The following is a 20,707-nucleotide window of genomic DNA, read 5'->3' as shown; positions in this document are numbered from 1 at the left end:
ATCCCCTGGGCCGAGCTTGGGCCCAGGATTTCGTAGAGAAGAGATTTTCGTGCGTGCACGCAGCCTCTCTTGCCCTATCTGCAAGAACTGCACCCTTAATTAATTAATACACAAAATCCGGGTAGCCCTCGCGCCACAATAGATAGCCGCGCTCCCTCCTCCCTCCACCTCCACCGACCTGCCCATCGTGGAGCAGATGGCCGGAAGCATGGAGCGAGCTCTATTCTTCGCGTGCGTGTGCTTGCTCGTCAACTCTGCCTGGGCAGAGGACCCGTACAGATTTTTCGACTGGGACATCTCCTACGGCGAAATAAGCCCGCTGGGTGTTCCGCAGCAGGTACGACAGCAACAAAGTATTGTTCTTGCAGTTCAAATATGCTTTTATTATTCAGTTCAATCTACTGAGTTATGGAACGGCTACCATTGTCTAAAGTTTCTTAGTTTAGCATCCTGGAAATCGCTCGTGATGCGTTTCGCGCTTGCTTTTCTCCATCCAGGGAATTCTGATCAACGGCCAGTTCCCGGGACCAACGCTTGAGTGCAGGACAAATGACAATTTGATCATCAATGTCCGCAACAGCTTGCCCGATCCGTTTCTCCTCTCATGGTATGGTCGGATCCATCTCCACAAGTTGTTGCATTAATTCTTTTATCAAATTTGATAGGTGGTTTCTAAGATGACTACTATGGATGATATATGGTTAGATGTTATGCAGCAACAAAACTGCTGCATGGATCATGGTTGCTTAAAATTTAAATACCAATTGCAATGCATTGACCGGACAAATAAGTGGTGGAATGTTTTTTTTGGCGATGCACTATGTACATGTATGCCATTGGATGCTTTTTTTTCCTCCCATCTTCCTCTCAAATTAAATTCGGACCTTATTTCTCTTATGAGCTATGGGAAACCACGGATAGCATTATATTGTGATAGAATGTGGATGGCTACAAAGTAATTGACTAATTGTCCATATTTAATTTAATATTGAGATATGAGATGTATTTGTATCTGAGCAGAACCTAGGGTATCATGAAGTCCATGCACGGATATGCTGAGGTTTATCTCCTAATACATCTATGAGGAGTTGGTTGGGGAAATATCCGCTCTATTTAGTTTCAGTTAAAATATAGTATTGTCCAAGTGATTGGTCATCAACTGATTTGCTACATTTTGACCTAAATTAATCGGCAGGAACGGTTTGCAGCAACGCAAGAATTCGTGGCAGGATGGCGTGTCCGGCACCAATTGCCCGATCCCGCCGGGCCAGAATTTCACTTACCGCATGCAGGCCAAGGACCAGATCGGCAGCTTCTTCTACTTCCCGTCGCTTGCGTTCCACAAAGCCGCCGGCGGCTTCGGCGCGATCCGCATCCACAGCCGCCCGCTGATCCCCGTCCCGTTCCCCTCGCCGGCCGACGAGTTCACCGTGCTCATCGGCGACTGGTACACCACCAGCCACAAGGTATGGCTTGATGATGAGGTATCCTATTGTTATTGGCCCACCAGCCGGTTCTTAGACGCTTAGCTTGCCGTCATTGCTGGTAATCTAGGCGCTGCAAGATTTGCTGGACAGTGGAAAGGAACTGCCTCCCCCTGATGGCGTCCTGATCAACGGGAAGAGGAGTCCAAATGGTTCAGATTTCAACGTTGAGCAAGGTGACTTTGGCTTGCAAATGCCAAAACTACATCTGTTCTGAATTCTAATCTGACCCCGTCAGCTCCCAAAAAAACATCTGACCTGGGAAAGCACGGCTCACTTTGCCTTTCTTTTCTTTTTTCTTCCATGCAGGGAAGACATACCGATTGCGCATCTCCAACGTCGGTCTGCAGAGCACGCTCAACTTGCTCATCCAAGAGCACTGCATGACACTGGTCGAGGTGGAGGGCACCCACACGGTTCAGAACTCGTACACCTCCGTCGACGTCCACGCCGGCCAGTCGCTGTCCGTGCTCTTCACCGCCGACCGCTCCGCCAGGGACTACCGCGTCGTCGTCTCCACCCGTTTCACCGGCACCACCCTCCGCTCCACCGCCGTCATCCGCTACGCCGGCTCGAGCGGCCCTGCTTTCGAGCCACTGCCCGCCGCCGCCGGGCCCAGCGACGACGACGTTGATTTCTCCCTCAACCAGGTTCGCTCCATCAGGTGCGAACAGGAGCTCATCCGGGTGGCCGCGCGGAGCTCACGGCGGCGGGCGGCGACCAGAACATCCCGGCCGATTCGTTCGTGTCGTGTGTGAATTGAACCTGAACTGGAGCTTGTCGACGCGAGCAGGACGAACCTGACGGCGAGCGCGGCGAGGCCAAACCCGCAGGGTTCGTACCACTACAGCTCCATCAACGTGACCCGGACCGTCCGGCTGGCGAGCTCGGCGGGTCCGGCCGCTGGCGCCGGCGGCGGCGGCAAGCTGCGGTACGCCGTGAACGGCGTCTCGTTCGCGGAGGCCGACACGCCGCTCAAGCTGGCGGACTACTTCAACATCAGCGGCGTGTTCCGGCTCGGTGGCATCCCCGACGCGCCGCCGCCGGCCGCGGCCACGGGCGAGGTGCGGAGCGAGACGGCCGTCATGGGCTCGGACCACCGGTCCTTCGTCGAGGTGGTGCTCGAGAACGGCGAGGACGGCGTCCAGAGCTGGCACCTCGACGGCCACAGCGTGTTCGTCGTTGGGTACGCCATCGAATATTTTCCAGAGAGAACTCGCCTTAGAACCGGCAACACCTAGCTCATGATCCGTGAACTTTTCGCTGCCAATTCTCGTAGAATGGACGTGGGGACGTGGAGCGACCGGAGCAGGGATGGCTACAACCTTGTCGACGCAGTGTCGCGATGCACCGTGCAAGTAAGGCATTGTTTTTTTTCCATCTGAATACTTTTCTCCAGGCATAGGCTCTGTGCCTCTGCTGCTGAACGGCTGGGCTGAACAACCGAGCACATTCAGCCCAGCACCAGCCGAACGGGAGCAGATCTGTTAACTACTGTCAAGTGGCTGTGCTCATTGGTTGCTCTGTGCGCAGGTGTACCCGAGAGGGTGGACGGCGGTTTTGGTGGCGCTGGACAACGTGGGCATGTGGAACATGAGGTCGGAGGTGTGGGCGCGCCGGTACCTGGGCCAGCAGTTCTACCTTCGGGTGCACACGCCGACGCGCTCGCCCCGCGACGAGCTCCCCATCCCGGGCAACGCACTCCTCTGCGGCCGCGCCGCCGCAGCCGGTCAAGGTGACAGTGGTTTGAGATCCAAACCAAAACCGCACCAAACCACTTACATTAAATATAATAATATAATCCAATCCAAACCACCCCATAGCATATAAAAATCAAACCACACTACCCCATTTAGGTCCGCTAGAAGGTTAGGTTGAACGTTCGCGAAAAAAAGAAGATTAGGTTGAAATAGATATTATGTCCAAAATAGTATAACTATATATAAAAATATGGGTCCCGTGTTGAGAACTGAACTCTGAAAATAAAACCTCGCGTTTACACCATAAAATTTTATCAAAATTAACTGAAATTTATTGGAGATGACTTATTATGACTGGCAGCTACTCTGTGCAAAGCGGTGCAACTAAACCTATATGTCGGCTCCACGTCAAGAGCCGGACCCTAGAAATAAAACCTCGCGTTCACACCATAAAATTTTATCGAAATTGACTGAAATTTGTTGGAGATGACTTATTATGACCGACAGCTACTCTGTGTAAAGCGGTACGCCTAAACCAACACGTGGGTCCATGTCAAGAGCCGGATCCTAGAAATAAAACCTCCCGTTCACACTATAAAATTTTATCAAAATTGGCTGAAATTTTTAGAGATGACTGAGTATAACTGGCAGCTACTCTGTGCAAAATAGTGTGGCTAGACCTATACGTGGACCTGACGTCAAGAGAACAGCCGCTTGCTAATGTTCCAAACCAAAGCAAACCGTTTCTCTTGTAAATCCAAACCAAACCGGATTGATTGCTAAAAAAACTATTTCCCACCAAATTGAAGTAGAACCAACACAAAATCCAAACCACTAAAACTGATTTTAACCCAAACCGTTAGCAGGTTGAGCAGCCGGCGGCCGCTAATGTTAGCAGTCGCTCGCGTGGTTGCTCGCAGAAGCATCTATTCTATATGGTCCGCTCGTTATTTTTTTTTAGCCCACTATGGCCTATGGGGTTTTACAGCCCAGCGCTCCTCCTCGTGTTTTCTCTTTTTTTCCTCCTCTTACAACTTATCTCAATGCTGCCGGATGCCGGGGCGCTTCGTCCCTTTCCCTGCATGGCCCCTCAACTCCTACATAAAAAAATGTTGAAATTGTATCATAACTGAATTGATTGGTATATATTTTGAAATCGCGGGCTCTTAATAAGGTGACATTCAATCTTTTAATTCCTCATTAGGATTTAGGATTTATGATGTATCTTAGTTTGTTCTATTTATATGCATCCTTTTCTTCTTCCTTTTTAGTTCATGTAATTGCAATTTATGTGTTCTATGTTTGCTCATGTTTTGTTCTATGCATGTGACATCCAGCGGCCAAGCTAGAACACATTGAAGGGGGTGTACTTGCCTTATGGGTGCATGCACATGGTTGAGCTTTGAGGGCTGCATATATGGTGAAAAACTAGAATTAATCACTGATTTTACTTATTTATGTGGGTGCATAGACACCCTCTAAGTCTAAGGTAGCTTCGCCCCTAGTGACATCTATATTTGTTCCATATAATAGATCATTTGTTCCACACAATAAGTGTTTGTTCTACGCATATCAATTTGCTCCACCTATGCTGATTTTATCGATCTCGAGGATTTGTCGGCTCGGTCTTTGATGATGCTCAAAGTTTGCATGCGTGTTTTTATAGGGATGAGTGTGTGTTGTGAATATTTGGACTGTACTCCCTCCGTCCTCAAATGTACATTCTAAAATTTTTCGGACATATTATGGTTGTGTACAAAAGGCTATTCTACCCCCTAATTATTAAGCATTGGGGATATGCTAATTAAATTAGTATGCTTTTTCCCATGCACCTCCCCCACATGCACCTCCACTACATGGTTGTATGCACATTTTTCTATTGGAAAAGACCCGAAAATGATGCGCAATTAAGATGTTTGGGTCCACTCTCAATCTAGAATGGCTTATATTTGAGGATAAATTTTGAATCCCAGAATGACTTACATTTGATGACGGAGGGAGTACTATGTAATCTCAAAAAAAATTATTCCACCTGATCAAAAAATTTATTCCATGTCATCACATCTTTTGTTCCACCCCATATCAGTTCTGGTTATTTTCGCGTGATATCACGTGATAACTATATTTGTTCCACCAGATAAAAAAACTGTGTTTCATGTTATTAATTCTTTTATTTCACCTTATATGGGTTCTTATTCCACGTGATATCTATATCTATCGACAAGGTGTTTAGATTTATTTTCAAGAGATAAATCTATATTAATTTATTCCTTAAGTTTGAAATATTTGTAAAAGGGGGAAATCTATTATTCCAAATATTATACAGTAACTTTTTGTTCCCCAAGTCAAACACATGCTGACTTAGATTTTATAGTCTATGAGAAAGTTTGACCAAGCTCCCCTAAGTAAATAAACACACACTTTACTTTTTCATTCATTTTATTGTCTACTACTTTGTTGAAATTTTAACAATGCATGAAATAATATAATGTTTTTCTAAAATTTGTTCCGCACCTTTGAATTGCAGATTTTGCGTCATGTTGTTTGTTTAGTATTTTAATGGCAAAGTTGTCACGTAATTTGACCAGCCTAGATTTCTTGCATTAGCAATAATTCTCTCTAATTTATTTTTGCTATCAGGCTTGTTTGTAAAACACTCCACTCTATCATTTACCATCAATCAGCTTGTTCTGCTGGAATGAAGACTGGTTTGCTGAAACAGCTAGCCCATCTAGCTCCAACAAGCCCACACATTTCAGTCCAACCAGTTTAGCCCATCCGAACGGGGCCAATACCTATTTGAGTCTCATTTATTTCTCAGATTTGGCTAGCTGTGGGTGGTGGCCGTGGCTGTTTTGCTGTGAGAGAAAAGTACCGCCAGCTGGCTGTGGCTGGTTGGCCTAGTGACGCTCTGTTCGGCTAGCTGTGGCTGATTTGCTATGAGAGAAAAGTACTACTGGCTGGCTGGCTGGTGCTAATTTGGTGTGAGGAAAAAGTACTACTACTTGTTTCTAGCAGAACAGAGTGTCAGAATCTAAAGACTGGACTTTAAAAGAACCGGGCTCTAATTATATATAATTTTTAAGCTAAAAAATTAAAAAATCATGTTAGATTGTGAAGAGATATTACGATCATGGTCCATTACCACCGCTGCACGTGGCGTACACAGCGGGGTACTTGGTGCGTGCGAAGTACAATCCCGGTGCGTCCTACCCGATTCTAATTATATACAGTCTTGAGCTAAAAAAAATTTAAAATCATATTAAGCTGTGCAGAGACATTAAGATCAGGATCCATTACCATTACCACCACTGCGCGTGGCGTACTGGCGTGGGTGCCGGTGCGTCCCGCCCTGCGCTAACATGTCCTCTTCATCCGATGTCGAAGAGAGAACGATCGTTCTGTGATGTTCTGATCCTATTCCTTCCTGCTGCAACAGAAGCTAAATGAAAATGGGTAAACATGATCAAGTGGACACCAGCTCAATCTCTGTTTCTGTCCTCTCCAGAGAATGTGCTCGATCTCCATCTGTCGAGGGAGGGCTGAACGTGCGTGCATATTGGCATGACACGGCAGCAAAGCTAGCTAACTGTTTACTACCGTGCAGCGTGTCGTGTGTGATTGCATATAGGACAGGAAATGCGATTGCTACCGCCGTTTCAAAGTTCAGACAAAGTTCCCGGTAACAAAGGGGTGTGGTCGCCAAGATCTTTGGCAGCCCGTCCCAGTCCGGAAAGGGCTTTGCGGAGAGCCAGAGTCTAAAAGCGAATTGATGCGAGCTGCCCCAGCTGCATGAAAAGAAGGCTGATGCAAATGCATGGGCCATGATGCCATCATTATTGGCCTCGCCTCGCGCAATTGCCGCTGGACCTCCATCATGCGCATACATGGGCTCATGGATCATCGCTTCCCTTTCGCACTCCTTGCTCCTGGCTTTTAGCCCTTTCCTGACGACGCAGCAAAATTCTTAGCGAGTAAGAAACCCCAGGAAACCGCGCGCAAATTGTTCCCGCCGAAAATCAGCAGGAGCTAGAAACAGTAGGACAAGAAAAGGGCCGCCGGATGCCATCATTGCTCAGTTTTTTTTCTTCAAACGGATGCCTACGAAAAAGGTAAAAAACTGGCCAGTTTCACTTTTGACTGGCGGGGCCCGCACCATCCGCCGGGGCGGAAACGGTAAAAAGAGAGCAGCCGCGATGGGCCGATGGGCAACGAGAACAACGTGGCTGGACCCAACAGTCGCGAGCTCACGTCGCTGGTCTCTAGACTCCGGCGCTCCGCCTCCTCGTTTTAAACGCTCCCCTCCTCCTCTCTCTCTCTCTCTCTGGCCCCTACTCCCCCATGCTGATCACACCGCATCGCATCTCTCTCTCGCTTGTTTCGCTCGCAGAACCCCGCCTCCGCCGCGGCTCCGGCGCCGCATCCATATCCAGGAGCAGTCAGTCCCTTCCCCGCGCGGGGCGGTGGAGGTAAGGCGCCGCTCTTCCTCGTCATTCTCGATAGATGGTTGGTTGCCGTTCTTGATAGATTTCATTTTCCCTAGCGGGCAGAGAGAGAGAGAGAGAGAGAGAGAGAGAGAGAGAGAGAGAGAGAATTGTGATAGCTAGGGTTATTTGATTCATCGTCATCGTCGCTGCATTTTGGTTCAGTGTGGCGTTTATGATTTATTTATCGCTGGGTGCCTGGGTCCGCATTCAGAACGGGCGTTCCCCCTTCCACTTGAAGAGCTTCAGTTACTACTCGGTTCTGAGCGCATTTATTTCGGATTAGGTGCGGTCCACTGCACCAGGCGTTTGCCCCGTTCAAGAATTTATGGTTGCTCAACTGCTTGCTTGAAAACTGAAAGTGCAAGGAGATTTTTTTTGTTATTAGGTGTAGAGAACATCTTTGGGGTGCACATGACTATATGAGTTGCCAGGAGCCCAGGAATCAGTATCAGGCATGCGAAGTTAAGCCACTGCAATTCTAAAGGTTTCACGGGTTTTACAGTTGTTTTCAGCTCACCAGCATTAGTCACACGCTGTAAATTTTGTTCTTTTCGTTAGCTAAGCTTGTTAGATGTGTGATGCAGTGATGGATGTTGCAGTTGTACCATATATGTCAGGCCATCGTACCACGGTAGTAATTTCACATGACGAGATCGGTTTTTATCAGTTGTTGGGGGGATGGAAAGGCGTCAACTGTGAGCCCCTTGCAAAATCATGTCATTAGCAGCTTTGGGTTTGGAGGACTGACTGCCTGGTACTCGATTGTTCCCTGGAATTAAAAAAATGTGATCCTTTTAGGGTGAGATTAAAAAACTGGGTACTAACCAAGATCTTGTAGTGAGTAAACAATCCTGCAAAGTTGAAAACCCGTGCGTCTAGTTGCAGGTGCAGTTTCACTGCGGCTCATCTCCTACAGACCTACACAAATTTTACCTTTGTCACTGCCCTGCCTTTCCTAGTTCACATATTTTACTTAGCCTGGAGCATTCCTGCTCTTTTTGGCCTAAAAGAGCAATTCAGAATCGCCTTTGTTTGCCCCACTTTTCTTTCACCTTTTCTTAGTGATATTCGCTGATCAAGTGCTTTTCTGTAGTGGCCACTGCCTTACTCGTGCTGCACTATGTATGGGGCCATGGGGGTGATGGGGGGCTGGGGCTGTATGGGTGTAAGGCCGCCTTTTTTTTCTTTATCCTAATACGAATTGAATTGATTATTAAGATTGATTTGGCTGGTAATGATTAGTTCAAAACTGCAATCATTTGATGCTTGGGGCTGCGAGCTTAATCGTGTTGGGTTCTGCAGTAACATAGCAGTAGAGTTGAGACCATGTTTTCATGGAATACTTATTGTTTCATTCAAAAACTAGCGTGACTTAATAGTCTTTGAAGGGATCACCTAACTTTTTGTTTGAACATACTTGTGTTAAGCATAATTTTGTGTTTCATTCAAGAAAGTTATTCATGATGTGATACACTTTATTTGAGGCTAGAAGGCTTGTGCTTTAGTTCCCTTCTTGCATTGTCTCCTCTTTCTCTGCTTTCATGGATGCCTTTGAGCTTTAGATGCTGGCCCTACCATTTTAGCTATTTTTGGGTCTTTCAATTTCAATTGCTTTCTTGCTGAACCTTCTAGCCATTCTTTGGAAGTAGAATCCTTGTCCCTTGTGTTGACTAGCTATTATCTTTTTTATTCCCATGGTTTAACATTGCTTCGTGGTAAGAGAGACGAATCTCTTTAGTAGTTTAGTGAATGAGAAGTGTCGGTAAAGTGCTTGTCTGCTGTACTGCCAGGGCCCTCAAAAAGGGTGATCAAACAGGCTTCACAGTTTACAGTTCACACTGAGCAATTTCGTGGTATCATGACTTTCCCACCTTTACTTGATTTCTTTATGAAAAAGCATTCTGCACTAGTTTGGAACACAGAGTTTCTTATAGTCCTTAGATGTTTTTTTACCTTCGAAAGCACCTTGGTATTTTCATGGAGTGAGCCACTTGGGTAAGGGCTTCCTCACTATGGCTTCTACAGCTGACAGGCAGACATGCTTTGAAGCACCGTGCTTCTTGCTAGGCTCAACGCATGCATATTTTCTTCTGAGTTATGAATTATGATGAGTTGAAAGCCGAGTTACTTTACAAGTTGTACTTTCAGTTCCAGAATTTAGCACTAACCTTTTCGTTTCATTGCAGACGGCTTGGTTATTTCTCAGATGTAATTTGGTGATGCTGGGGCTTGTTTAGTCATCTTGGTTTGAAGATACCAGCCATGGGTCATCTGAATTATGGAGTCTCTCTTCCTCTACTGCTCCGTCTACAACTTTTGCTGCCACTACTTCTTCCTTTTGCTATGGCAGATATAGCCTCTGAGAAGCAAGCACTCCTTGATTTTGCCTCTGCAGTCTACCGTGGCAACAAGCTCAATTGGAGTCCAAATATCCCACTGTGCTCATGGCATGGTGTCACATGCTCACCAGATCGATCACATATATGGGCCCTTAGGGTACCAGGGGCTGGTTTGATTGGTACAATTCCAGCTAATACTCTTGGCAGGCTTGTGTCCCTCCAAGTTTTAAGCCTGAGGTCTAATCGTTTGAGTGGAAGTCTTCCATTGGATGTTGCCTTACTTCCTTCTTTACAAGCCATATTTCTTCAGCACAACGAACTGTTGGGAGACTTGCCTTCATTTTTCTCTCCAAGCCTCAATACCCTCGATCTCTCTTACAACTCCTTTACAGGACAAATACCATCAGGTTTGCAAAATCTTACCCAATTATCTATCCTGAATTTAGCAGGAAATTCCTTGTCCGGGCCAATCCCTGACCTCAAACTTCCAAGCCTAAGACAGCTAAATCTGAGCAACAATGAACTAAATGGTTCAATTCCTCCCTTTCTCCAAATATTCTCAAATAGCTCCTTCTTAGGGAACCCTGGATTGTGTGGGCCACCTCTAGCTGAATGCTCCTTTCTATCTTCACCGACACCGTCACAAGTGCCTTTGCTTCCATCATCGCCACATCGTGAGAAGAAGGCAGGCAATGGCTTGATAATTGCCGCTGTTGTTGGGGGCTTTGTTATATTTCTGCTAGCTGCTGTGATGTTCACTACGTGCTTTTCAAAGAGGAAGGAGAAGAAAGATGAGGTGGGTTACAACAGTAAGGTGACTGATGGTGCCAGGATTGAGAAGCGCAAAGAAGATGTCAGTAGTGGTGTCCAAATGGCTCATAAGAACAAGCTGGTATTCTTGGATGGATGCAGTTACAACTTTGACTTGGAGGATTTACTGAGGGCTTCTGCTGAAGTTCTTGGCAAAGGGAGTTATGGAACTGCCTACAAAGCTATACTTGAGGATGGCACTATTGTGGTAGTCAAGAGGCTAAAGGATGTTGTGGCAGGAAAGAAAGAATTTGAGCAGCAGATGGAGCTCATAGGGAGGGTAGGCAAACATGTAAACATTGCACCTATTCGTGCTTACTACTACTCAAAGGATGAGAAGCTTATTGTTTATGAGTATATTGCTACTGGCAGCTTCTCAGCTCTGTTGCATGGTATGCTAATGACTTTCTCTGTTGCATTTTCATTAATAGTATACAGATCTATTTTACTATGCAAACTATTCGTGGTGACTCCAATCCCATTCATTGACATCGTCTAGATTATATATTTTAGATGTATGATATTGATATGTCCCAATTTTGTCATAAATTATACTTTGTAATGTTACACGATGGTGGTAAATTTGGCGTGAATGACTAATCCCTCTGAATGACTAATCTATTGTGAACAAATATCACCAAACAAGTCCATGCTTGCCTAGCATAGCCAAGTTAGATGCCAAAAGAATGGCATGCTTGTCAAATATGAAATGTGATTTCAATTACTGTAACTTACTTGCAGAAGTTTCACCATCACCTAGATATTAAGATATACATGGTTTTTACTTGAAAGTTTTTTTTTTCTATTGAGTAAGAGGGCTCTTTGTATTGTTGCAGCTTTCGCTTCCTGCCGCACCATGACCATGATATCACATAGCATTATTTGTGTAGTCCATTGATTGTATTTCTCACTAAGTCCTGATAAACAGGTATTAAAGGAATTTGTGAGAAGACCCCATTAGATTGGAATACCAGGATGAAGATTATACTTGGAATTGCACGTGGAATCGAGCACATCCATGCAGAAGGTGGCTCCAAGTTCGCCCATGGCAATATCAAGTCAGCCAATGTCCTGCTCGATCAAGGCCACAACCCATATGTCTCAGACTATGGTCTTAGTGCTTTGATGAGCCTTCCAATCAACACCTCCCGGGTTGTTGCTGGTTACCGAGCTCCGGAGACCTTTGAATCCAGGAAATTCACACACAAGTCTGACGTGTACAGCTTTGGCGTCCTTCTCATGGAGATGCTGACCGGCAAAGCCTCTCTCCAGTCACAGGGGCAGGATGACGTCGTTGATCTACCAAGATGGGTGCATTCTGTGGTCCGTGAGGAGTGGACCGCCGAAGTATTTGATGTCCAGCTGATGAAATATCCGAACATAGAGGATGAGCTGGTCCAGATGCTCCATATTGCCATGGCGTGCACGTCGTGGTTGCCAGACCGACGCCCAACAATGGCAGATGTGGTTCGGATGATGGAGGAGCTAGGCCAGTCTGCTTCCGAGAGCTGCACTCCCTCCAATGGCAATCCCAGGGAGACCAATCCTCCATCGGTGTGAATTTCAGTCTATAATTTGTGTGATTCTGATCCGAAATTGGTGAATCCATGACATCGATGATATCCTCTATTGGCTTTATGTGGTCCTGAAGCTTACACATTAGAACCACACCGGCTGTATGATACGGCGTTGTATCATTACAGTTGTAATGTTATTCCCTGTTCATGTTAAAGTTGTTATTCCCTGTTCATGTTAAAGTTGTTAACTGGGAGATGTTAACATTTCTTCCTACTCGGATGCCTACTCAGATGTCTGGTAATTCTCTCATTAGAATATGATGTTTGTTGACACGAAATTGTGATTACGTTGCTCATTCTGACGCAAATAATGTGTGCCAGCATCTTCAGCCCTAAAAAATAACATACCACGGCTCCTAAAGTGGAGCACAGCATCAAGCAGAGAATCGCAGTACACAAGGCACCGGAAAAAGGAGTAGCATATCACCATACAAATAATCACAACATAAGTGGCAAGAAAAAAAAGGCAATACCGCATATTAACACCAAGACATGCAATAATCAAAGCATTTGGCTATATTCCACAGGTTACATTGTCAGTGCATCTATTACATCCTGGTGTATGCAGTATACCAAAATTTCAGCTGTTAACGTTATCTCTGGCCAATACAACTTTCAATTTCACATGGTTAGACCGGTCTAGAAGGGCCATGGTACATAGCCTCTTGTACAAATCAAGGAAAACAAATTCCTCCTGCGCCTGAAAAAAGGACAGGAGAACGGAGAAGAATGGCAGTGACATGACTCATAAGCCCTACCAAGAATGAACAGAGCTTTCATATCTCTGCTGAATCCAATCCACCCATTCCTAGCTTAACATACTCAAAAATTAATCAGCATCATCAAAAAGAGACTCATCCTGGCATCCCGATCTTCTTGATATGCACAGTTATTTCTTGTTCACCAAGTCAGCACCACTGACATACCTAGCGACAAATGAGATCAATCGGAATGGAGCACCGGTGATTGGGGCATCAGAAAATGGAACCTCATCTATCTCATCTTCTGCTCCTGGTTGCCGTAGGTCATCCTCATGAATCTGTATATCATCCAATGGAACTGGAACAATTTCTTCACTAGTTGGTCCATCAAATCGATGATGCTCATTAACATCAACGTGAGCTTGGGCAATACTATTGCTGGTTCCTATTTCCGGAAGCTGTATTGCTGTTTCTTGTGCATGATTACTAGCATATGCATTGCTGGGAGTATTGTTGATTTGACGATAGCTATTATCAGTAATAAGTTCCACTGAACTGCTCAGACCTCTCTCAGCAATCAGTTCATTCCCCTGCAGGAAGAAACATGCGCAAGCAGTTATAACTTGTAGAGATGTGAATTTGGTACAAACAAACACTTGATGGAACTCGCATGGGAGAGAACTAGCTACCATATCCAGACCTTGATATTATGAATAATAAGTAATTTGGTACAAACAAACACTTGACGGAACTTGGAAGGACAATATGCACGTTTGGTGAAAGGAAATAAACTTAAAATAATTTACCCTAAAAACACTTACTTTGCTCATCGCCTCAGTGAAACCAATTGTTTGCTGATATAGTGGACTGGTGAAATTCATTGGATCTATGGCCTTACTGTCAGATACCTGCATTACCATTTCTGTTACATTCTAGAACCTGAAGGCTAAGATTCATATGTAGTGATTTCACTAGAGGTATATATATAGGGTAAACACCATCTTCCACCATTCAACTCTTGCTAGAGTCCAATTTTTTCAACCTTCAATTCCAATACCACACTAACCTTGAAGTATTGGAACCTGACAGATTACAACCCCACACTCACTAGAAGGTGGTTTTCATCTAATGTGGTATACATGTGACAGTGGTTTTGCCACATGGACTACATAAACATAAATACAAACATAGCCAAACAACAGGCCATAGGTGGAGAGCCATTTTTATTGGAGGTTCATGCTTTTCCTACCTACCTTAATCTATCCTAAAAATCTCAGAAGCTCTTATATTTGTTGACGGAAGAAACAGAGCACAACCTTTACCTTTTCCAAGGCTTCACTAAGAGCAGCCCTAGCTTCAAGCGCTTGTAGTCTTGAATCCAGTTCATCCAATTTTTTTACCAGCGTGTGATTTTCCGCAGAAGTATTGCTTGAAGCTTCCTCCAGCACCTTTACCTGCCAGACTTTGTTATTAAATGGTAATATCAGAGGATATAAGAAATATTGTGTCTACTACAAATGAGATTCAAATTGCCGAGGTCCAAATTGGACATGTTTCGTTCTGGCTGATAAACTATGAAAATAAGAGTTTTTTTTTAAGTACACACAATGTAGAAAATTGGAATTGTTAAATTTTACCCAAAAATTCAGATTACTTGATACATCAAAGCTACCAAAATGCCTATTCAGTAGTTAGATAATATTTCCCCCCTCAACTAGACAACCAGATATTGCACACCAAACCCTACACAGATAAAACGAAAAGTAGGAAAAAATGCAATACCTGTGCAACCAGGGTTTTATTTGTTTCCTCCAGCTCACTTAATCTTTCTTTAAGCAAAGCCTAAGAAAATCAGTTACACATCAGCCAATTGAATGATATAAAGAAAAAGCCTTCAAATGTGTGCAGTGTTACCTCTTGACGAGTTAAGGTGCCATTGATGTCATCTATGCACCTGACTTTTTTACCCAAAACTTCCTACATGGAATCACCAAACAAGATTTTCAACAAAATCATGTAAAGGAAGGAGAAACACAGTGGTGTTTTGGCAACATTAAACAATTGAAGCATAATTAGTATGCAGGAGAGCTGTGCATCTTTGTAAGTTTGTATTAAGAAGAAGAAAATATGGTATCTGGGTTGATGGCCCTAGATTATTAAAGCTAAAAGTTATCTCCTCAATTTGGGGTTTCAAGATCATCAGAAAAACATAAGGTGCTGCACTGTATTTCACTCTTTCCCAGGGCATATTGTGTACTTTTATAGCCTATAGGCATCTTAAACCTGTACCTAAGGACGCGGTCCTAGTTCCCAAGGGTGCTACTCTACCCCTGAATCATACCCCTACACAAATAAAGAAATCAGCCGAGGTAACATTAAATACCTCCTTCTTAATCAGCTCATCGTAACCAATCTGTAGACTATTCAATTTTTCCTCCAAAAGTACCTACAGATTAGAACGAGAAAAATTTTAGATGGACAGATTTGAAGTCTATTCACCATGCTAGAGGGCAGAAAATTTCTATTGATAAAATCACATGATGGTTTGCATCCAGCAAACAAACTCTACCTCATTTTGCGCATGAAAACACACTTTGCTATGCAACTTTTCAAGCTCACTTTCCATGGTGCTCTGCAGGAGAAGGAATGAAACATTATTTCTTATATGATGGTTGGAGCACTTCAATAATCGTGTGTTCATCAGCATTGAACTCATCCAGCCAAAGCACTAAACTCTGATGACATATGACATAAAGACATAAAATATGACAAAAGTAGGTTTGGAACTACTTCAGGATGCATGTGTGATGTGTCCTGTCCTGTATACAGAAGTCAGAACACAGTGCATCACTAAGAATAAAACATAAACTAAAAAGCAAGAGAAAATGACATTGGTGCCTTTCATTTTTTTGCTACACTTTTGTGGTCCTTCCTTAGGTACGAATAGGGTGCAAAATGAATAAACTAGAAACATGTACGTCAAAGTTGTAGAACAACTTAATAATTGGGGAAACGTTAATAAGTCTGAAAAATACTTTATCACAGTAGAAATTTTGCAAACTGAAAAATGATAAATGCAAATATACTTCAGATAATTTTTTTCATTTTTTTTTGTGAAAGCAGGCAGACTGAATGCTGGCAGTTGTAATATGGAAAGTTGATGTGGAGGTGAAATGATGAATACATTTGCTATGATTTTCTCCAAATTTATCAAAAATAATAGTGCCAAATAAAAGCTTCAGAAAAAAATATAAACAGAAGCAATTCCCAGTTATACCTACCCCTTTTTGAAGCCATAAACTCTTTTCATCCTCCAACTGCTTTATTGTCACGTGCAGTTTATCCTGCATTGCAATATACTGCTTTATTGTCTAGTTATCTCATATTAAGACAAGTGTGGAACTAAAATAAAGTCATATGATCCACATAACTATCTGACTGATACTAGCGCACAGTAAGTGCATTATTTGTCATTTCAATTGCCAACAAAATAGTTATTCCATCCAAGCACTGTAAAAAAATGAATAAAAGGATGGTGCATTACAATTTCACAAACCCACAAACCACTTACGAGCTTGGCTTCATAAAGTCTGTGCATGTCAAGCTCCACACTAGACTCCGACATCCCAATGCTCCTCTGATCTGCAGGGACTGCATCACTGGCTTTATGATTCCCTTGTGTTAGCGTAGGTTCAGTGTCCTGGTAGCATGGAATCCCCTCTCCAATAGAGGATGTAGTAACATGGGCATTTGTGCCATTATGATCTGACTGCAGAGTCGGCTCGTGATTCTGGTACTGAGGAATTCCCTCTTCAACACTGGACATGGCATCATCTGCGTCAGAATCTTTATAATAGTCCTTTGGGGCTGACTCGTGATTGTGGTGCTGGGGAGCAGCTTCTCCAACTTTGGACATCACATCAGCGGCGTTCTTCCCTTGGTTTCCTTTCTTCTTCTTGTTCCTCTTCTTTTTGGAATCCATCTTTCCTCACAAAGCCCGGCCCTTCAATAAATCCTTGTATTAATGAATAGACATAAAAGAATATATTTTCAGTCACGTTTGATGAACAAACTGTTTTCCATAACTAAATTGAATATGTTAAATATATTCCCCATGTTTCACCTAAGTGCGATGATTGGAAAAAAAACTTTAACTTCATGAGATCATAAATCATATAAATTTTCCCCTCGCAGGAACTAAAACACCTCTCTACAATGAGCGCCGGAAGAGGAAATAAAAGCAACAAAGCAATCTCCAGCTAAGACAAGAAACCTCGCAGCGGTAACCACAAATTCTACACGCACCCAAAACCTCAAATTCTAATTTCAAGTATACCCCCTTCCTCATCGCCAATGCCCGTGAACACGTGAAACCAACGGCTGCACGTCGCAAGATTACATACTCACAACGCCGGCAAGGCAGATGACAGTCCGCCGCCGTTCCACGCAAAGGATCTAACTTCACGAATTTATGCATATGCAGAAGTTTGAAGTGAGCCGACCATAACAGGTGAACAAGTAATCGACCCCGAACTTGCGACGAAAAAATAGCAACACAAAATTCGCTGCCATGTATACAGAAGTGCCCGTGGAGCAAGAGAGCTAACCCTAGAAACGCCGCCGCAACCGCCGCCGCCGCCGCCGCCGCTACCCGGTTACAATTGGAGGAGGGTGGGGATCTGGTGCCCGCAAGAGGAGAAGGTCCGAAGGATCGGAGGGAAATCAACCTGCTGGAGATGCTCTTAAATTAGCTGAGAGGGGGCTGATTTCGGGGGGAAGCGTGCGCCTGTTTGATTAATGGGTGGGGATCTGCGCTGTCGGGGGGAGAGGAGTGGAGACTGGAGAGGTGGACGACGACGACGAGCTGGCGGAACCGCAACGCCCGGCGGCCTGTCGCTGCGCTCGTGATTTTCGTGAAAATCATGTGCATGAAAAAGGAAAAGGGGAAAATAAGCTGCACCAAATGTGACGTGCTCAGCCACGTCGTGCAGGACATTGACTCTTGGTCCTGCCGATACCGGAGGCTGCTCACGGAGCTCAATGCGTGGCGAGATTGGATTGTAAACTGCTAGTTCTCTTTCTGTTCTCCTTTGTTTCTAATCATCCCTCCCCTTGTACTCACCCCTTGGTATGCCAAGGCTCTACTTGTAACTGAACATGCAAGTTTCAATAAATGGTAGGTGGGGACCTTCCCTGCCGATACGGTTCGAAAAAAAAAGCTGCACCAAATGGGCCTCAATGGACTCGGAGCCCATCCACGTTCTAGGCTCTGGGCCTCTAGCTCTACCGCTTTCATGGGGGCCGTTTTTTCTTTTTTATATTTTTTAAAAATTAAAATTTCAAAAATATATGTCCGTTTTCAAATATTTCAAAAATATACCCCGGTCGCCCTCCCATAGGGCGACAGGCCCAATGTGTAATTTTTTTTTCAAATTTGAACGAAGTCCCTGGAGAGAAAAAAAAAGGCGGGGGACCTGTCGCCCCCCCAACGGGCGACAGGGGCCTGTCGCCTTCCCCTCGGGCGACAGGCCCCTGTCGCCCATTGGGGGGGCGACAGGCCCCCCCTTTTTTTTCTCGGACTTTTATTTTTGCAGGGACCTATTTTGAGCTATTCGAGCGTGTATTCGTCATCATCGTCGGCAAGATCTCAGCCGCTAACTCCTACCGCACGTTACTTTTCCTTCATTAAATCACGGAAAAAAATTGCAAGAACTTCCCTTATTTCACGAGCATTATGGAACCCACAAACATAATAAGTTCACATAAATAATATCTATAAAAACAAATGACAAGTAACCTACCACAATCATAAACATCGGATACAAATAAGCGGTCCACAGCTATCTCATTACAAATAAACATCATATACATCTAACCACCCCTAGGGCGTCGGACCCTCTTAGCCCTCTGCTGGGCATGGACATGTCCCTCGGAGTAGGTGAGAACATCCGGAGACCTCACCTGTCGCTCAGGACGCGCAAGGGGCTGCGGTGTCTGCTGCTGAGAGATACCAAGTGGTGCTCCTCCTAGCTGTGAATACCCCAAGACATCGGGGTCACCTTGCGCGGCAGGCTCTTCTGGACTCAAGCTGTCGAAGTCGTCTAAGGTGAATGTCTCGTTATCTGGTCGAAATGAGGAAGAAGAAGGTCCGGCGCCCGCATCGGGGTAGAATCCTACGCAAAAAATATGGATGTTAGCGTACGCTCGTATATTTCGTAATGACATGTAGAAACCGAAATACGAAACATAAATTAACCTGTGCACGCCGGTATCTGTGGCCCCGGTACCATCCCTGGATACGGTCCGCCAACTGGTGTTGTCCCTCTAAACATTCCAGTATGGCCGAACGCAGTAGCTGGATCGTATCCTGTATGTGATATTAGTAAATATGTAGGAACACTTGATGTAATTTTAAAGAGATATGTACGTTACCTGTACTTGGGAAGAACTGCGACGTCGGCCCGTGTTTGGTCGACGGACACGGGAACGACGACGACGCCTGAGACGACCCGTGGCTGTCTTCGTACTGCACACGGCTTCCGAAGTTGTGCGTTACCTGACGCAACTGATCACGCTGCCTCGACCATGCCTCTATCTGCTCAAACTGGGTCATTGGGGATCCGGCACGTACCCTCGTCAGGTAAGTCGAGCAGTCCGTCTCCATCATGTTGCAAAGACGAAACTGCATCAATTCAGTAAAGTTACAAACACATGAATTATCTTATGAATATGATTATATATATATGCAAATATGATCAAGAGACTCACCGCGCCAGCTAGTGCCTCCACGTGGTGCCGGGCATAGCCATCCTGAGGCCTCGCCTGGTGTGGCTGCGGGTGAGTGTCAACAAAAAACAGACGAGCCCGAGTCCGGGGTAAGTACCAGGTGAGGTAAGCCCTAAATGAGCTATCTGTGTGTGGTCCTGTTGGATGGACCAAGTGCTCGTCTGCCTGTTCCCATTGGTCCACCCACGGCTGGATCTTGGTGAGCCAATCATCAGAGCACGGCAAGCCACTCCTTGACAACCTACAAAGTGGACCATGAAGAATCGTTAGAATCGACACGAATGTATAAGCCAAGTTCATTCATAATTACCTGTGGTCCTGGCGACTGACACGCTCCAACGCGGTGGGCACCGGAAACTCCTGGCGCTGCCCAAACTGTCTCCTGACTCTCCAGGGGCAATATGCCTCAACCGCGATGTCATAAACCAGGACGGCGGAAGTAAGCCACAGGCTCGCATTCGCGGAGCAGTGCGAAGACAGGCCTGCTGGTGCACGGGTAGCCACAGCCTCTGGGCTGTAAGGCTCCCAGACAACGTCCTCGGGCGTCAGCATGTCGAGCTCCGAAACAAACTCAGGATATGCGCGTTTAACCCGCGCATGTGCCCAGGACCTCTGCATTCCGAATAAGTAAAATTAAAAGTGCGCTAATACATCATGTAAAAATGAATAACAAAATTAGGTTTGTTGCGAACATACCTGACGCCAGATCCAGATAGTTCCCATAGTGGGCCTCTCGTCCTCCTCGTCGCCGTACATGCCCCCGTGGTAAGGCTCGTGGCTGACCAAGGGGCGACCAACGGATAGCCTCTCGTACGACCAAAGC

General features: G+C 45.1%; 3 protein-coding genes across 17 annotated transcripts; 2 read left to right on the top strand and 1 right to left on the bottom strand.

Annotated features, from left to right (window-relative positions):
- The first annotated feature begins 127 nt into the window (after positions 1-127).
- On the top strand, positions 128-4,414 carry LOC120648149 (L-ascorbate oxidase homolog). Its single transcript, XM_039924897.1, has 9 exons — positions 128-337; positions 498-607; positions 1,196-1,466; positions 1,555-1,660; positions 1,794-2,148; positions 2,278-2,670; positions 2,764-2,842; positions 3,018-3,219; positions 4,389-4,414. The coding sequence occupies exons 1-9, from the start codon at positions 197-199 to the stop codon at positions 4,412-4,414; spliced, it is 1,683 nt and encodes a 560-aa protein (XP_039780831.1). The 5' UTR covers positions 128-196.
- A 3,049-nt stretch (positions 4,415-7,463) lies between these two features.
- On the top strand, positions 7,464-12,670 carry LOC120652463 (probable inactive receptor kinase At5g58300). 4 transcript variants are annotated; one of them, XM_039930292.1, is made up of 3 exons: positions 7,464-7,653; positions 9,858-11,212; positions 11,749-12,670. In XM_039930292.1, exons 2-3 carry the CDS (start codon positions 9,934-9,936, stop codon positions 12,378-12,380), a joined length of 1,911 nt encoding a protein of 636 aa, XP_039786226.1. In that variant the 5' UTR covers positions 7,464-7,653; positions 9,858-9,933; the 3' UTR covers positions 12,381-12,670. The 4 variants fall into 4 exon arrangements, with proteins under 4 accessions (XP_039786226.1, XP_039786225.1, XP_039786223.1 ...); XM_039930291.1 differs by lacking the exon at positions 7,464-7,653 and adding an exon at positions 8,880-9,524; XM_039930289.1 differs by lacking the exon at positions 7,464-7,653 and adding an exon at positions 9,524-9,666.
- A 220-nt stretch (positions 12,671-12,890) lies between these two features.
- LOC120652464 lies at positions 12,891-18,041 on the bottom strand. Of its 12 annotated transcripts, none has more exons than XM_039930294.1 (10): positions 17,706-18,039; positions 16,670-17,113; positions 16,380-16,457; positions 15,668-15,730; positions 15,482-15,544; positions 15,013-15,075; positions 14,881-14,940; positions 14,415-14,552; positions 13,920-14,006; positions 12,891-13,688 (listed from the first exon to the last, which is right to left on the bottom strand). In XM_039930294.1, the coding sequence occupies exons 2-10, from the start codon at positions 17,078-17,080 to the stop codon at positions 13,287-13,289; spliced, it is 1,365 nt and encodes a 454-aa protein (XP_039786228.1). In that variant the 5' UTR covers positions 17,081-17,113; positions 17,706-18,039; the 3' UTR covers positions 12,891-13,286. The 12 variants fall into 12 exon arrangements, with proteins under 12 accessions (XP_039786228.1, XP_039786232.1, XP_039786235.1 ...); XM_039930298.1 differs by having other exon boundaries at positions 14,421-14,552; positions 16,380-16,442; positions 16,670-17,101; positions 17,706-17,922; XM_039930295.1 differs by having other exon boundaries at positions 13,217-13,688; positions 14,421-14,552; positions 17,706-18,038.
- Between the last annotated feature and the right edge of the window lie 2,666 nt (positions 18,042-20,707).

The sequence above is a fragment of the Panicum virgatum genome, chromosome 9K (assembly GCF_016808335.1).
Source record: "Panicum virgatum strain AP13 chromosome 9K, P.virgatum_v5, whole genome shotgun sequence".
Lineage (NCBI taxonomy): Eukaryota > Viridiplantae > Streptophyta > Magnoliopsida > Poales > Poaceae > Panicum > Panicum virgatum.
This window is presented reverse-complemented; position numbering and strand designations above follow the sequence as displayed.

Excerpts from the sequence above, each read along its gene's own strand:
- LOC120652463 (XM_039930292.1), top strand. The coding sequence starts at position 9,934 with ATGGGTCATCTGAATTATGGAGTCTCTCTTCCTCTACTGCTCCGTCTA. Across the intron at positions 11,213-11,748 it reads CTTCTCAGCTCTGTTGCATG|GTATTAAAGGAATTTGTGAG; the intron begins GTATGCTAATGA and ends CCTGATAAACAG.
- LOC120648149 (XM_039924897.1), top strand. The coding sequence starts at position 197 with ATGGCCGGAAGCATGGAGCGAGCTCTATTCTTCGCGTGCGTGTGCTTG. Across the intron at positions 608-1,195 it reads GATCCGTTTCTCCTCTCATG|GAACGGTTTGCAGCAACGCA; the intron begins GTATGGTCGGAT and ends ATTAATCGGCAG. Across the intron at positions 1,467-1,554 it reads GGTACACCACCAGCCACAAG|GCGCTGCAAGATTTGCTGGA; the intron begins GTATGGCTTGAT and ends CTGGTAATCTAG.
- LOC120652464 (XM_039930294.1), bottom strand. The coding sequence starts at position 17,080 with ATGGATTCCAAAAAGAAGAGGAACAAGAAGAAGAAAGGAAACCAAGGG. Across the intron at positions 15,076-15,481 it reads ATGAGCTGATTAAGAAGGAG|GAAGTTTTGGGTAAAAAAGT; the intron begins GTATTTAATGTT and ends GATTCCATGTAG. Across the intron at positions 14,553-14,880 it reads ATAAAACCCTGGTTGCACAG|GTAAAGGTGCTGGAGGAAGC; the intron begins GTATTGCATTTT and ends AAAGTCTGGCAG.